The sequence below is a fragment of the Bombus pascuorum genome, chromosome 1 (assembly GCF_905332965.1).
Source record: "Bombus pascuorum chromosome 1, iyBomPasc1.1, whole genome shotgun sequence".
Lineage (NCBI taxonomy): Eukaryota > Metazoa > Arthropoda > Insecta > Hymenoptera > Apidae > Bombus > Bombus pascuorum.
In genome coordinates, this window is record NC_083488.1 from 7,002,449 (window position 1) to 7,018,425 (window position 15,977).

The 15,977-nt window shown below is 30.2% G+C and overlaps 3 protein-coding genes across 8 annotated transcripts; 1 reads left to right on the forward strand and 2 right to left on the reverse strand.

Moving 5' to 3' along the window:
* Positions 1 to 418: 418 nt before the first annotated feature.
* On the reverse strand, positions 419 to 9,208 carry LOC132914480 (WASH complex subunit 2). 4 transcript variants are annotated; one of them, XM_060973834.1, is made up of 12 exons: positions 9,068 to 9,208; positions 8,717 to 8,845; positions 8,452 to 8,640; positions 8,228 to 8,379; positions 7,778 to 8,144; positions 7,558 to 7,684; positions 7,305 to 7,493; positions 6,939 to 7,219; positions 6,522 to 6,844; positions 3,521 to 5,001; positions 3,287 to 3,435; positions 419 to 3,201 (listed from the first exon to the last, which is right to left on the reverse strand). In XM_060973834.1, exons 1-12 carry the CDS (start codon positions 9,068 to 9,070, stop codon positions 1,702 to 1,704), a joined length of 4,890 nt encoding a protein of 1,629 aa, XP_060829817.1. In that variant the 5' UTR covers positions 9,071 to 9,208; the 3' UTR covers positions 419 to 1,701. The 4 variants fall into 4 exon arrangements, with proteins under 4 accessions (XP_060829817.1, XP_060829734.1, XP_060829652.1 ...); XM_060973751.1 differs by having other exon boundaries at positions 3,287 to 3,417; positions 9,021 to 9,080; XM_060973669.1 differs by having other exon boundaries at positions 9,021 to 9,080.
* A 443-nt stretch (positions 9,209 to 9,651) lies between these two features.
* Positions 9,652 to 13,567, forward strand: LOC132916183 (YY1-associated factor 2). 2 transcript variants are annotated; one of them, XR_009660035.1, is made up of 5 exons: positions 9,652 to 10,108; positions 10,385 to 10,856; positions 10,979 to 11,339; positions 11,437 to 11,600; positions 11,675 to 13,567. XR_009660035.1 is itself a non-coding variant. In XM_060975967.1 (4 exons), exons 2-3 carry the CDS (start codon positions 10,680 to 10,682, stop codon positions 11,315 to 11,317), a joined length of 516 nt encoding a protein of 171 aa, XP_060831950.1. In that variant the 5' UTR covers positions 9,656 to 10,108; positions 10,385 to 10,679; the 3' UTR covers positions 11,318 to 11,339; positions 11,437 to 13,567. The 2 variants fall into 2 exon arrangements, 1 of the variants encoding a protein (XP_060831950.1); XM_060975967.1 differs by having other exon boundaries at positions 9,656 to 10,108; positions 11,437 to 13,567.
* On the reverse strand, positions 13,435 to 15,913 carry LOC132916048 (periodic tryptophan protein 1 homolog). 2 transcript variants are annotated; one of them, XM_060975794.1, is made up of 12 exons: positions 15,888 to 15,902; positions 15,739 to 15,831; positions 15,602 to 15,663; positions 15,419 to 15,528; positions 15,173 to 15,349; positions 14,973 to 15,080; positions 14,737 to 14,911; positions 14,496 to 14,654; positions 14,307 to 14,415; positions 14,129 to 14,219; positions 13,822 to 14,058; positions 13,435 to 13,741 (listed from the first exon to the last, which is right to left on the reverse strand). In XM_060975794.1, exons 2-12 carry the CDS (start codon positions 15,799 to 15,801, stop codon positions 13,578 to 13,580), a joined length of 1,455 nt encoding a protein of 484 aa, XP_060831777.1. In that variant the 5' UTR covers positions 15,802 to 15,831; positions 15,888 to 15,902; the 3' UTR covers positions 13,435 to 13,577. The 2 variants fall into 2 exon arrangements, with proteins under 2 accessions (XP_060831777.1, XP_060831784.1); XM_060975801.1 differs by having other exon boundaries at positions 15,173 to 15,346; positions 15,739 to 15,913.
* Between the last annotated feature and the right edge of the window lie 64 nt (positions 15,914 to 15,977).

The following is a 15,977-nucleotide window of genomic DNA, read 5'->3' on the forward strand; positions in this document are numbered from 1 at the left end:
TTGAAACAATGAGTTCTATTTTATTTTTAATTTAATTCTTTTAGTCAGATAAATTTTGTTTATCTTTCCATAACTTTAATAGAAAATTATTGTGATTTAAGAAAATTACATAATCGTCACAATTATATAAATATAAATTCATTTCAATTGTAAGTACATGAGCATTGTTTTAGAAATACCGGATGCACCTTTGAACCGTTCAATGATCTAACTTAACATAAATTTATAGCCGAATAACGTCATTTCTAATGCATCAAAAGTTTTACGCTTTTCACTTTGACTTTTAATGAACTATTCACTATGTCATCCGAGAATAACGAAAATTCGAAAAATAGATTTTTCATTAATGAACAGAAAACAAATAACATCAAATTTCCTTTTCATTTTATTTGTTAATATTAGGAATTAAATCTTTAAATATAATATAAATGATATTTATTTCGTTTATTTATTTGTATTTGTACTAATACATGTTTCATAAAGAGGATGCAATATATACAATAAAATACATTATCGAGTGCCACATATTGTCAACAAATAAATATATAAGTCGAACTATACAGGGTGTCTCTGAAATTATAGTACCTGAAACGCCAAGAAGCGTTTGGGTAATGATTCTACATGCAAAACTCGGTAGTAAAAGAAGAGTAACGACTTCTCATTTAAGGCTTCATTTTCACTCGAAAACATGAATTTGAAAACGCATCATGTACCCATGTATTAACTGGAAATTTCGAATTATGAAACTTCTGTTTCTACTCGTGTCTACGTTGTTGAACATGGTCAATATCACGATTTGTTTTTTAAATGATTCTTAAAAAATACTAATCATATTCTTACTTATAAAAACTTCTAAATTGAATACAGAAAAATGAAAAGTAATAGTTATTATCGCAGAGAGAACACAATGACAATAACAGGAAATTAATCATGACAGCGTATATATTCAGTAATAGTCACGAGCAGGAAGTTTCATAATTCGAAATTTTCACTTAATGCACGTAATATGCTTAGATATGTTTTCAAACTTATTTTCCTCGGAAATGAAATCTTTTTATTCAATTTATTTTTATATTTAAGATCACCATCTGACCGCCTGTACCATGATTTCGTAGACTCCTTGTATATAAATTACAGAGAATATATGATATGCAGTATACGTGAAAGCACTGCTTGCAAATTAATTATACAAAATGATTGTGTAACAAGATGGCAACCAATCAAGCAGTATTAATTATTATCTTATTCGTCTAATATTCTGTTGTTCGTTGTCCTCGATACTTAATAAAAGTTTTCTCTTATGATTTTAATATTTTTATGATTTCTATCTAAAACAGTGACAATCAAAAAATACTTTAAAATATCTGTGGCAATATATGTTATAAATCATGATATATTTTGCATTCCTATATAAAGAATAAATAAAAACAAGTATATCTTGTATATAATTAAATTTTCTCCTATTATTTTTGCAGTGACGATACCTTTGAACGTACAGCATTATTCACAATTTATACACATTTAATCATCCATTTACTTAATTCTCGATTATTATTCTAATAAATATACAATTTGGAAAGTATTATATATGTTCAATTTCGATATTTTGTGTTGTAATTTCAAACGAATTTATAAGATGTATACATTAAACAACTAATATAAATAATATATATATATATATAATTTTAGAAAAAAATATATTTAGTCATCTAGTAGAGCACTCAATGGATCTTCGCCAATCTTTTCAACTGTCTTTTTTAGATCCCTGGTCACCGCTTTTTTAACGATCGAACGCGTTTCTGCTGAGTTTACCTGCGATTCGCTTGTGAATTTCTTACCGAAAATATTATCGTCGTCGTCGTCGTCGTCAGAAGGAAACAGCGACTTCGACGTGACAGCGGTTTTCTTTGAAGCTGATGTCTTGGCGAAAATATCATCTTCTCCGCTCGATTGATCGGCAAAAATATCCGTAATATGCGAGGTCCTTACGGTCTCGGTAATGTTGGTTAACATATTATTCTTACTCGATTGCTCTTGAATACTTCCAGAATCTGATTTCTGCGTTTGGTCGAATGGCTCAGAGAACAAATTTGTGTCGTTATCATCATTATCGAATAAGCTTATTTTCTTCGCAGTTTGCTCCATAGAATGTTTCTTTTCGGGTATGTTTTCTATCGTTGACTTTTTTACAACGGAACCAAATAAACTATCATCTTCGTCTTCTTCATCGAATAAACTAATCTTGGTATCCTTTAAAGGCTTTTTCACGGCTTTAGTTAAAGTCGTCGAAAACAAATCACTTTCCGCATCATCGGTAAACAAGTCCAAAATTGGTTTCTTCGTAGTTTTTTCTTCGGTGAATTTCTTATTACCGCTAGAAAACAAACTATCGTCTTCGGAAAATAACAAATTCTTTCCTTTTTCTGGAGACGGTGTTTTCGTAACAAAGGCAAATAACTGACTGGGATCTTTCAACGGATCGTGACTATCATCTCGTAACGGATCGACCATTTTTTTCGATTCGTCTTCGAATTTCGTGTCCTCTGATTTGGATTCCTTTTTAATAGCGCATGAAATTGTAGCGTTTACATTGGAAGTGGTACTAGATTCGGGTAACGTGCTACTCTTTTCTTCCTGTTGCTCGGTTTTTTCCGTTTCTGTCTTTATATCGTCGATTTGTTTAATATGCGTGTCTTTCAATACTTTAAAGGTAACGGGTGGCTTTTCAGAAACGACTTTCTCGACTGGGGAGAGAATAGGCGCCCTACCAAACAGCGTATCTTCTTTCTGCGGATCCTCTGGTAAATCAGGTGGTACATCAAATAAATCTTCTTCGTCCGTAGACGGTGACAGTAAGGTATTTTTGTTAGCACTCATTGAACTTTCCTTGCTTATGCTCCCTAATTCAGATTTATCATCCGCAGCCAAGAATATATTAGTATCAGGCGTTCTATAAAGATTATCGTTGGTAGACGAAACCAAGTGGTCAGAAATCGCGGCGGTAGTATGGACAGCACTGGTGTTCGCAGTTGTAAAGGTCTCTTTATTGAAAACACTTGACGATTGATTAACCTGATTCTCATCTTGTGAATTATTCTCAACGAAGTCTACGGTATCAAAATCAATCCCGCTTTGTCTGATAGCGGATTTTCGTGCTTGCCTACTTTGTGGTCGGCGTCTCGCTTGTATCCTAACCCGAGTCTAAAAAATGATAAAAAGAGCAGAAATAAATAAACCATATGATCAACGGAATTATTTTCCTTTTTCAATATTTTTTAGTAATTACCTTCGAAGCGGTAGTAGACAACGTCTCTAGCTGAGCTGGTTCATCGAAACTAATGGCATTTTCTGCATTATTTTCATCCGAAATCGTTGATTGCTGTGATTGCTGTGATTGCTTCTGCGTAATGCTATCTTCTACAAAACAACATTTTCCTTTAGGTCAAACATATCATGTTAAAAAATTATAGATGAAGATACAAACTATAAGTGTAGAATGTAAAAGTTGTATCTTCCTTACCTGATACACTTAACGGCGAATTAGGACCTTGTGTGCTAAAACATCCACCGTCGTCGCTATCTCTATCCGCTGCACTATCTTCTTCATCTGCCTTTTCTTTGCTTTTTCGCCATACTGGTGGTGTATCCATAGGTGAAATCAACTTCAAGTCGCCCATTCTTCCCATCAAATTTTTTATCTTCCCAGAAACCACGCGTTTCGCTGCCTGATTGTTCTTTTCAGGCGAAGATAACGTGGCAGGTGTATGTATGTCTAAAGATTTTGGAGGACTCTTCTTTAATTCATTTTCATTATTTTGCATAGGTTCGCGTTCGTCAGAGCTACTAACAGGATGCATATCTTTATCATTATCTTGTTCTATGTCCGTGGAAGCAGTAACAGAAACGTTTGATTCTTCAGATTTCGCAAAGATGTCAGAACTATTTGATATTTCAATATTCTTAATAGAACGTTCCTTAGCATCCTCTGTCGTCTCCACATTTAAATGTGCATCCTCTTTTGTTTTTTCCGTTGATACATTTTTGGTACTGAACAAATCATCATAGTCATCATCCTCAAAGATTAATCCATGCGACCCAATGGTAGTAGAAAACAATCCGTTGCCCGAAAGAATATCGCTACTTTTACTTTTGTTCTTTTCAGTGGATACTTTCTGATCTGTGATATCTATTCCCAATGTAGCCGTTTCTGATGGCTGTTTGTTATCTTTCTGCTTTTTATCAATTGGTTTCTGGGCGGAAAACAAATCATTCTCATCGTCGTCGTTGAAAATATCAGGCTCATTTTTAGTTTCGCTTTTAACAGGCTTCGTAGCGAATAAATCGCCATCTTCGATATCGTCGTCGTCAAACAACCTAATTTCCTTCGATGTGGCAACATTTTTGCTTTTCTCCAAGCCATTATTTTTTGGTATCGTGTCTCTAATATTGCTTGCAAACAAATCATCATCAGGTATGTCCAAAAATTTTCTACTAGAGGTACTGCTTTCCTGTTTCGCAACCGGTTTCGGTATTATGCCAAAAATATCAACGTCTAGGGAATCCTTATTATCGAATATATTGATTTCTTCGTCAAAAAGACCTCTGCGTTGCGTGGATTTTATTTTATCAGAATACTGAGAAGTTAATAAATCGCTACTCCTTTGCGATCTAGAACCTGAGCTGGTCGTTGAAAACAACTCGTCACCAGAGTCGGAATCATCAAATAACGAAGGCATCTTTGATTTTGCCGGTTTTGAATCCGCTTTTGGTAACGGGGGTGGACCAAACAGATCTTCGTTCTCGAATACATCGTCTTGCGCTATAGACAGTACATCTTCGATCGGTTCTTCCTGTGGTTGATTATTTGTTGAATTTAAAATTGAAGTAGCATTCGCTGGATTCTGTGTACGTGCAGTGAAGAGACTGTCACTGGTGATTTGTTCCCGATAGATCTCTTCCGATTTTAAACGCGTTGATGTCATTTGTGGCTGGAAGTCAACGCTAAAACAAAACGGTCATAAAAATAGAAATAAAGAATAATAATATAATATTCTATTAATGTAAATTCAAACTTGTTTTATTTTCTTTTTTTTTTTTCTATTCCTTATCTTGAATCGAATTGAAAGAATAGTATTTCATTCTCTGTATTAAAAGATATGCCTTATTTATGGTAGAAGCTTCCTTCTGAAGAATATGTTACAAGATTACAAAACAAAAGTAAATAAAAACATGAAACTTAAAACACGATGCGTGTTAATAAAATGTATAGAGTTAAATATATCGTGATAAAATCAATACGGCAACGCTTGCAGATCAAAGAAAAATGAAAAAATGTGGAATGCAATGTCTAAAATGAATTTATATAAAAAATGGTAAAATTTCATGACGCTAGTAGTTTCTTCAACGAAACAATTTCTCATGATTCAATTATTCAATATCATGTGTACGCAAAACGTAATAAAATCATTGAATACATTTATAACTGCGATGCATTAAAATGCAAAAATAGGTATAACGATAATATAGTACAATACAATTTCCGATATAGTATTATCAATAACTCGTGGCAAAACAAATCCATAATTGCATGTAATAAATTCTCAAGAGACATAACGCGATAATTTATAACGTGCTAAATGAATCAATTGCTATTGACAGAAACGAGATTACAGCGAGAGGAATCTTGTCTATGACAAGTTGGCATGCGAGATTGGATTCTAAAAAATTGAATCACTATTCAACAAAATATAATAGCTTTTAGAAAGTACGAGGATCTATCCGTGGAGACGTACTGTAGAGATTAGAAACATATGCACCGTTCAGACAGGCATATAACAGGACTTTTGTAAGTGATTTGATTTTAAATCAATACATATATACTTAAGTACTGTTAAGTATCACATGGACAATAATATTATTCATTGCTCTACATATCATGTTCTTATACATAAAAACTAGAAATGTTATATATTTGACAGGTCACTTAAAACAATGTAATTTAATTAAACATATCCCACTAACAATATGATACGGAATTTATTTGTGCAAATTAAAAAATTACTATTAGGGATGAATAATGCCAGATGAATAATAGCCATGAGATAATGTAGTACTTACTAGATTTCCTATAATTAGAAATAAATGTAATTAAAAATGTGTTGATCGAATATATGCCTACAAGATACTAATTCTGGACGAGATACGGGTAAACTAAAGGAGCTCGCCTTGAGCTCGCGCATGTAGCCGATACAATCACCGCAACACAATGAATGATGACTAATGTTTGGATCATCAATTCAATGACATTTGATGTACATGGCACGTATATTTGTTTTTCGCGCGTATAAAAAAAAACGATATAAATTTTTATCGATATATTATCAAACATGGACCGACAATCGTAGGAACGATAATACCTTTATTTTTAGCAAAATATATTATTGTCCATAATCTAAATCATCTGATTTGTTATTTAATCTAATTTACCTGATCACAGCAATAGTAATAAAATTGACACTTACCCTATGCTCGAACCACCTGTATTATTAATACTTGATGGCTGAATTGATATTCCACTGCTATAACTACTTTCATTAACAATGTTTGAATTTTCTACATTATTCCTTGCTGTCACAATAGAGTCTTGTTCGTTAATATTATTGTTCAGAATTACATTTCGCGAACGATCAAGTACCGATTCATTACTAGCACTAATTTCATAATTTGCTGGTGTATTACTTCCGGAAGATCCAGATGATTGAGTTCGCGATATCCTACGAGATAGCTTACTTTCAATCTCTGAAGTTAAGATATTTCCAAATATTGATACTTCCCCCCCTGGTTTCTAAAATATCACATGAAATATTAATTTTGCAGTTTTATTATAATATCAGTAAGTGAAATATTTTGTTAACAATAGTTATTTTATGCAATCTTACCTTTTTATTTAATTGTTGATGTTTAGACGATCCGAAGAGGTCACCAACATCTTCATCATCGCTAAATAAATTAGTATTTACGTTAGTTTCTGGGGTACTCGTTGTCATATTACTAGTTACTGATGATGCTATCTCTAAATGATTCCTTCGAGTTCCTCCTGTCTTTGCCGACTGATTATTATTGCTAGAATATTTATTTTTCGTGACTGTATTTTTTGGGGAAAAAATGTCGGAATCAGCATCACCGAAAAGATCATCGATTGCAGATTTTGGTTTCGTTGCTGTAAATACAGGTCCTCTTATTAAACATCTTGAAAAGACGCAAATATGTAAATTACGAAAGCTTACAGGCTACGAGAAACTTACAAACAGTACTAATTGGAGGTGGCACATCAATGCTAGCAGGTATAATATTATTCTTATACGATTTGATTTGCTTTTCCTTGGATGCATTTTCTGCAAATTGATCATTTAAAAATCCTTTACTTCTACTGATTAAAGTTTTAGATTTGTCGTTTAAAATGTTTTCATCTTCCTCTGGTGTAAATAAATCATCTGAAAAATATAATAAAAATTAAATATGGATAAAAATCAAATTAAATTTAATTCATGTAAATACCTTTAAGTCGATTTATCGATGCCTCATTTTTTTCATCTACAACAGGTTTTTCAGTCTGTCGAACTGTACCTAATCGCTTGGCTAACTCTTCTGCAAAATTTGGTGTTATATTGTTCGGCAATGGTATCTAAATCAAAGTATAAAGATCTTATAACATGTATGTGTAGTGTAAAGAACATCATACAAGAGTATATATATTAAAGAAAAAGGAAATAGGGACCTTTGATGCATTATCAGTAGGAGTAACTGAATCAGGTACTGAATCTATTTCATTTTGACTAAGTGTATCCATTTTGTCATTTCCTATAATATATGCCATATCATTTCTTTTACTGTAATCCGATTCATTCAAAGAAGGTAATAATCCAACAATGTTTGTTTTTGGTGCAGTATTCATACTGTAATCTTTAAATGCTGCTGTGGTATTATCTTCGCTTTCTGATTCTTCTTCTTCTTCGTCTACTTGTTCGGATTCACTGCTGCTACTGCTTTCTAGACCAATTTTATTTGAATTTTTCCATTTTTCTGAGCCAATGACATAAGGCAAAGGCCGATCTTGGTATGGATTATTTGGTCCCAATACAACACTGTAATTAAATTATTGATATTTTATTTATATATGTATAATAAAAACAATAATAAATAAAAATAATCTAGCAATAATATTTACCTTAGTACTACTTTATTGTCCTCTTCTTCACTATCACTATCAACAAACTCCATTTCCTTGTATTTTTCATACATTATATTTAGGCCTTGCTTGACACTTTCACTCACACTCGCTATGAAATCTGCAGTTGCAGAATCTTCATCCTTACCTTGCTATAGACAAATTTTGATATAGTAATAATTAAAAAAGTTACAATATCTTACATCGTAAAAATCTCCAACTACCTCCACTGATGTTTCTGCTTGTTGTCCAATCTCTATATTATCCTCTTGCACACGGCTTTCAATAAATTGAGTATTGGCTAAAGCCAAAGATGTATTGGTAACATTATCTATAAATATTGCTGTTTCATTTAGTTGTGTTGTCAGTGAATCTAAGGCTTCTTGAGTTTTATTTGCTTTTGATACCACATTCTATAACAAATATTATCGATAAATATAAATCTTGTACAAGTATAATTTTAATAGGATATACCAACTTCAATCATACATTAGAAAATTGCTGCAGATGTTTAAGGAGTCCTGCATCACCTGCTAAACTCCATTCCTTTCTCTTTTTTCGCATTTCATCTGTAGTCCATGCATGATCCCATGACTTATCCATCCCATTTGATATGTCCTAGTATATCAAATTTCTATTATATATATACTTAAAACCATTTAATATATTTTTTCTAAATACTTAACAAATTTGGCAAAAAGAAACAAATTTTCATATTATTTTCATTATACTAAATCTGTTCCATATGAAAAAAGTAATATATTAATCTTTATTATTGTTTATATTCGTTAACCTTGAAAGTTTTAAATGTCAAAATTGGTAAATGGTTATACAACATACCATACCACTTAGCCCAATTTAATATAACAGACTGTTACTTATCTTCGTAATTACATTTACATACGTTGCATTATTTTTTATCAAACTTAGTAAAAGAAAAAAAACACCCACTTAACAGTTGGAATTATCAAGTGTCCGGCACTGTCACAACTACTATGGGAAAACTTTTAGGAATGTGTGAAAGTTAATCTGAGGCCTATATTTTGCAAGCTGTTTTTTGCTTATACGTCATAAAATAGAGAGTACGTAAAACGCTATAGAAATACTTAATAAGATAAAGGATTAAAACAATTAAAAATTTTGTATACAAAACATCTTTTTGATATAAATTATTTGTTTGAAAATTATAATATATCTTTTTATTTATATTATTCTGAAGTAATATTCTTAATAATTTATGATTCGTTGCGTTATCGTGTTATTTAAAAATTTACAACCAGTATAGTAAAGTATATTAATATGTATCATATTTCTCATAATTAAACAAGTAGAAAAGGGCCTTTCTGTCACAGCATACAACGCTGGTCCATACAATGTTGCCAAACCGAACAGTATTTTAGTCCATAGTCCGTATTCAACATTCCGCTGTTCGACCTATAGAGGAGCAGCGCTGTAGATTGTTTGTCAATATCTTCGAGTTAGTTGATTTTTACCAAGTTTTATGTGTAAAGCAACCGTTTTACAATAACACAAAACATAAAAAAGATGTCCTGACTGTAAATGTGTCAGAGTGTCTAGTGTATGTGTATAAGACATATTGATAATACTGACAAGGAGAACATCGTATATGTGGAATAATGCTACTTTTATATGCAAGTGAAGAATTCCATCTGTTTCATTAGAGAAAAGAATGTTTGGAACCTTTATACCATAAATGGTATTTGAACTTTTCACAATTAAGGTTTTATTATTTATACATTACCCCATGGATATTTAATATAAGTTTTTGAAGTGGAAAAGCAAGCATTTGTAATACAATAACAAAAAACGACGGATAACCGTTACTGTACAAAAAGTTCCATAAATTGGTACTTTTAATCGGTATGTACGTATGAAATAAATATTTAATCATAATCTATAGAAAGATCTATTATATTATAAATTTTTGTAACAAGTTGATTTAATTTTTTAAACGACATATTTTATAGCATAAACGTACGCATGCCTATGTGTTAAGTAACAATAAATATAACAAATTTATTTATCATAAGATATAGGATAAATACAACCACGAATACATTGTAAAATTTTTGTTAGTCATTAAAAACAGTTTATTTATCACATTATGATAAGAAATGTATATTTTATTTGTTCTAGATATACTTTAAAACATGTACATCAGAATGTCACAACAAACAGATATGTATGGCTTATATAGCAAAGATGAATACATCCGACAATTGTGTATCTTGTTTAGTTGATGCACAAAATATCTTAGGCAATTGTCCATTTTCTTTATTGCATATCTTTATTCCTGCTCTTTTAGAGCATTCTCATTGTCATAAAGTATACAGTGTTCACAAAATCACTTTTAATGAGGCTGAAAGCACGTACAGGAAGGCTAACTCTCTTTTGAGAAGGTACAGTGTTTTACAACTGACTTTCATGAACAATGAACCATTCGGGAAGTGGAAAACGTCAGGCGAAGGTTTTGGAAGAAAACTATTGGGACTGCAGTGTTTGCACATATAGAAATACAGCAGAAGCATTTAAGTGCCTCATGTGTGACGTCCGTAAAGGAACTTCTACGCGGAAACCCCGTATTAATCCCCAACTTGTGGCACAACAGGTTACAATATTATAGTATTTCACTATGATTTGTTCCCTATATGTTATAAATGCAATAATGTATAATAAAGTTACAATATGAGTTAATAATATATAATCTTATTAACATTAATTTATATGTAGGTTGCACAGCAACAATATGTACCACTTTTGAAACCTGGAAAGAAGGAAGGTGGAAGTGGGGGTAGTACAACTAGTAGCGGTAAAGAAAAAGATCGTAAATTGGACAAACCAAGGCGTAAAAATAGGCATCCACCTCGTCTAAAAAATATAGATCGTAGTACGGCTCAGACCAATGAAGTGACAGTGAACAATGTTACTGTCGTTATTACTGAATATAAGCCCAAAGTGAAAAAAAGTTCAGATCAATCTGGTTTGTCTAGCAGTGCTTCTTCTGAAAATGGAAGTCAGCATGATTCTAATCAAGACTCCAGAAGTCTGGATATAGGAACAGATGCTTAGTTCAGTGCTGTAACACATATGTGTATGAATTAATCTAATTAATATATTATATCTGTCAATCTCTATGGACTATGGTCCATTCTGTAGACAAAAACAACCATTTTGTCTATATGTTACAGGTTACGTAACATTCAATGAGGTCAGATGTTTTATGCTATCAGTGGAATCATTAAATTATGTCTTCAGTATAACGTAAGAAATATGTTGTATATTGTTGCTACATACTGACATAAAAAAAATTGTTTCATAACAGTAATCTTGACATCTAAAAGCAACAACAAAAGTTAGTTAATTTTATTTATTTCATAGATTGATAATATTCTAAATTGATCTTTAATATTTAATTACATATTTTAGATAATTTTATTTGTGCAACTTCGGATATTACGTATTACTCTATTTATATAATATCAATTGTAACAAATGCATTATATGCCTTAATATGGCAAATGGAATTTGATACACCTATTGTTGACATAACAATGTCCACATGACTTTCATTGAATCTATGACGCCACTGCCAGAAAGCATGTTGTAAGATTATTGTTAATTAGAATATTTTGACTCATTTATGTATAATATGAAGTATTTATCTTGTTTATTTAATAATTGCTGTGACGAAGAACTAAGAAACTGGCATTGGTACGTATATACCTTTATCCCATTCCAAATTCGATCTGTTCCAAGCTTTACACTTTAATAGCAGTTAATTTCACTAACACAGAAATTTTTGATTTATATACATAAATTATTATGTGTATGTATGTATATATATATATATATATATATATATATACATAAAAAAATATGCAATTAAATTACATAACATACTACAAATATAATTATAAATTGAAATAGGTATTACATGGTTTGATATATATTTTAGATAATATCTGAATTTGTAACAAAGAATTTTATTAATTTTGGTTGCTCACTATTCTCGTTATGAAACACGACAAATGTAACTTTTATGTACTTCTTATATTGCCTCCATACTTTAGTAGTATTAGGATATATAGATTCAATATAATATTACTCGAAAATATTTGACCAATTTACTAAATATTAATTTCTTTATGTAGTAAAATCACAAATATTGGAACAATATTACAAAAGACTATCGTTTTTCTATTACTGGTACTACAGCAGAGCATAAAAGCTGCAAAGCTAGCTCATATTAGTAACTGCCCAATCACTTGTAACTGTGATTTATAGTTCTTTTTATATTTATTTTTACATATTTTACGTTACCAGATAAGAAATAGCATTATCGAATTGACTCATACAAAATTTATTGTGACTATAAGGACCATAAACAATATGATTATTTCATATGTAATGGAAAGATATTAACATGCTATACAACCAATTCTTTTTAAATCCATGTAAAATATTTGTATGCTAGTTAGACTGAACTATAAAATGTAATTTGTCATTAAAGTTAATATTCTTTATCATAAACATGAAAGTATGAGTAAACATGAAATACTTTTACAAACATTTATACATATTCAGGTACCAAAAAATTATATAATCATGCAATGTTTTAAAGAGTTTATAACATAGAAAAATGAAATTGTAGTGGCTATTTCTCAATTGTTTTCCATAAATGTCATCAATTTTATAAACTTTACAAGATGAATGTAAAATTTGCGTTTAATATTTATAAATTAAATGTATTTGTAAATCATTTTAATTTACTTCAGATAAAAAATTAAAAATATTTTTAATCACATTATCATCGTGAAGATAATGTATTTTTAATCCTTTTACAATTACAGCACATGCTTTATACTTTATAATGTACAACTTCAAAGTCCATATTTCCAACTACTGGAATCGTTCATTGATTTAAAAATCGATATTTTTTAATAGTTTAGTAAATATTATGATATTTCTATATTGGATCAATTCAAATCAAAAATTTGTACCAATTGTCTTCAATGTGTAAAAATATGTTAAAATAAAATTGGATTTGTGTGTGTTGTAAATTATTAGAACAGAATTACATACTATGTTGTACAGATTGTAAAACTTTCGAAAAATACTGTTGAAATTAACAATATATTATTACGAAGAAAAAATAAATTACACGTTTTAAGAAGAAAAAGTATAACTTTTAGTTTAGTCTTTCAAATATGTGTGTTCCTTTTATTTATGTCAAAACAATATACAAGTAAAAAGTAGCACAAGTACCTATGGATTTACAATCTTTGAATATCTTCCTGTCCATATAATTTGTAATCTTTATTGTACTTGTTTACACTTTCCTTTCCATTCTTTTAGATGCTGTATTAATTGTGTGTAGATTAAAAATTATTGAATTTTTATCTTCAGTTACATCCATCATTTCTTCTTTTTTTTCTTGTGTTTTGGTATCTTTGATATTGCTTTCTAACTTCCGTTCCCGAAACCTCTCGCGTACTGTTAAAAATATATATTAGGATGTTAACAATAACAAAATTATTATATAGAAGTTTGGTATTATATGTATATTAACATACCTTTTGGTATTTTTAAAAGATCAAATATTTTATAATTATGTGATTTATTGTCACCACCAACAGCAAATACAAAAGGATTATCTGGGTTGGGTGCAAGACATAACAAAGCACCAAGATTAGTCTTTTTTTCCCAAATAGAACATGGCTCTTTGTTGTTAATAATATCCCACACCTTTATGACACCGTCATTTCCTGCACTAACTAAAAGACCAGGACATGATGAGCTAAGCGATAAACCTAAAATCATAATAAATTTAGTTATAATTCATATTTATGTATATTCATGTATCAATTTTATATAATTTACCTATGACTTCTTCTGTGTGAGCTTGCACATCCCAAATTGATTTATCTTTCCTGATATCCATATATTGTATATATCCATTAGAGGTACTGACCTAAACCAAAAATAACAATTAAAATAATTTCAACTAGTATAATGTAAATTCTATTTCAAACAAAAATAATATATTTCATATATTTACTAAGCAATAATTTGTATCAAAAGAATTCCATAACACTTTTTCCACTTCTCCTAATGCATCCCATAATTTTACAACTGTTTCATATCTACAGTCTAATACTCTCACCACCCTGAATAAGAAATTAAGCATGTAAGTATTCCAGTTATAATTAAAAAATTTCTATAAATGATTGAAAACTGATAGACATACGTATCTGCGCAACCTGTCAATAAGTGATGACCTTCGTTTGGATGCCATTTTAACGTTTGAATTTCTTTTTCAAAACATGTAAATTTGTTAGCAGGAACCCCATTTTCTAAATCCCACAACTGAACTGTATGATCAGCAGATGCACTAGCAAGTATATGTCTACAAGAGTATTAAAAAAGTTGCTTTATTAGTGAGTGTATGAAGTTTCAAACAACCATTTTAATTGGTAGATAATACTAACGTATAATTTTTATTCCATGCTAAATCTAATACAGCATCTCTATGCCCAATATAGCTGTGACTTTTCTTTTTACTTGGTTTGCGACCAAGTTTATAAGCTGGTTCTAAAGAATCTATTAAATCTAAATCCCATACTTGTATGATAGAAGTCATATCACCAATTGCACATAAGTTACCTATAATAAATAAAAAGGTTTATATAAAATTTGCAGCTGCATAAAAATACTTCATACTTACTTGGTTTTGAATCTGAAGGATCAAACTCAAGCCATTCTAAACATAATGGGAATGATGGTAACAATATATCATGATGACAATAAAATGAATCTTCATCTCCATTATACACTAAAAAATAGATAAACTTGTGCTTTAGAAATTATTTATAAGGATTAAAGTTTCTTCATTAAAAAATTATGATTTTTATTTGATATACAAACCAAATACTTCTAGGATACTGCCACCTCCATCTACACGGCCTATTAGTACAAGATTGTCGTTACTTTTAATAATATCATCATCTTTTTCTGAATCGTCATCTTCTTTTGTTATAAGAGGATCTATTCCATCTTCCTCAAAACTTGCAATATTACCAATATTACAGTGTATATTACCTGCTGTATATTAACACCAATGTTTTAAAAAGTTAAATCATTTATGTTATAATGTGATAATATTTATCTTACGTTCGTCATCATATTTGTCAAAATTATATTCATCTATTTCAGAGGACTCTACTTCACTTTTTTGTCCTTTAACTTTATTGTGTTTTTTATCTGAATCATTTCCAACAGGTCTAGGAAAATTGAAATATTTTTACTGTTCAAAAATACTTCTTTAAAGCTATCAGATATTACTATAATACTTACGGTATTAATTCAGGTTGTTTGTGTTTTATGATTCGGTTTAATTCTTTTGGAGTTAGTTGAATCTGAAAAATTGGTAAACCATGCCCATTAGATTAAACAAAATAAATTTTATACCAAAAATACTAAAATTGATTAACCTTTGTAGGATTTGTAGAAGCAACACCTTTTTTCACCCATGCTGTGCACGGTATTATACTCATTTTTAAACTATATATCTTTTTAAATTAACGTCTATAATAAAAATATTTACAATTATTTATGGAAACGTTGAATAGCAAGAATAATATCTGATATTAGGTGTCATATGTATTGCACGTTGCATAAATTGTACGTTGTAAATCTATGATTTCAATTTAAGGTACCAACTTTAGGAAAT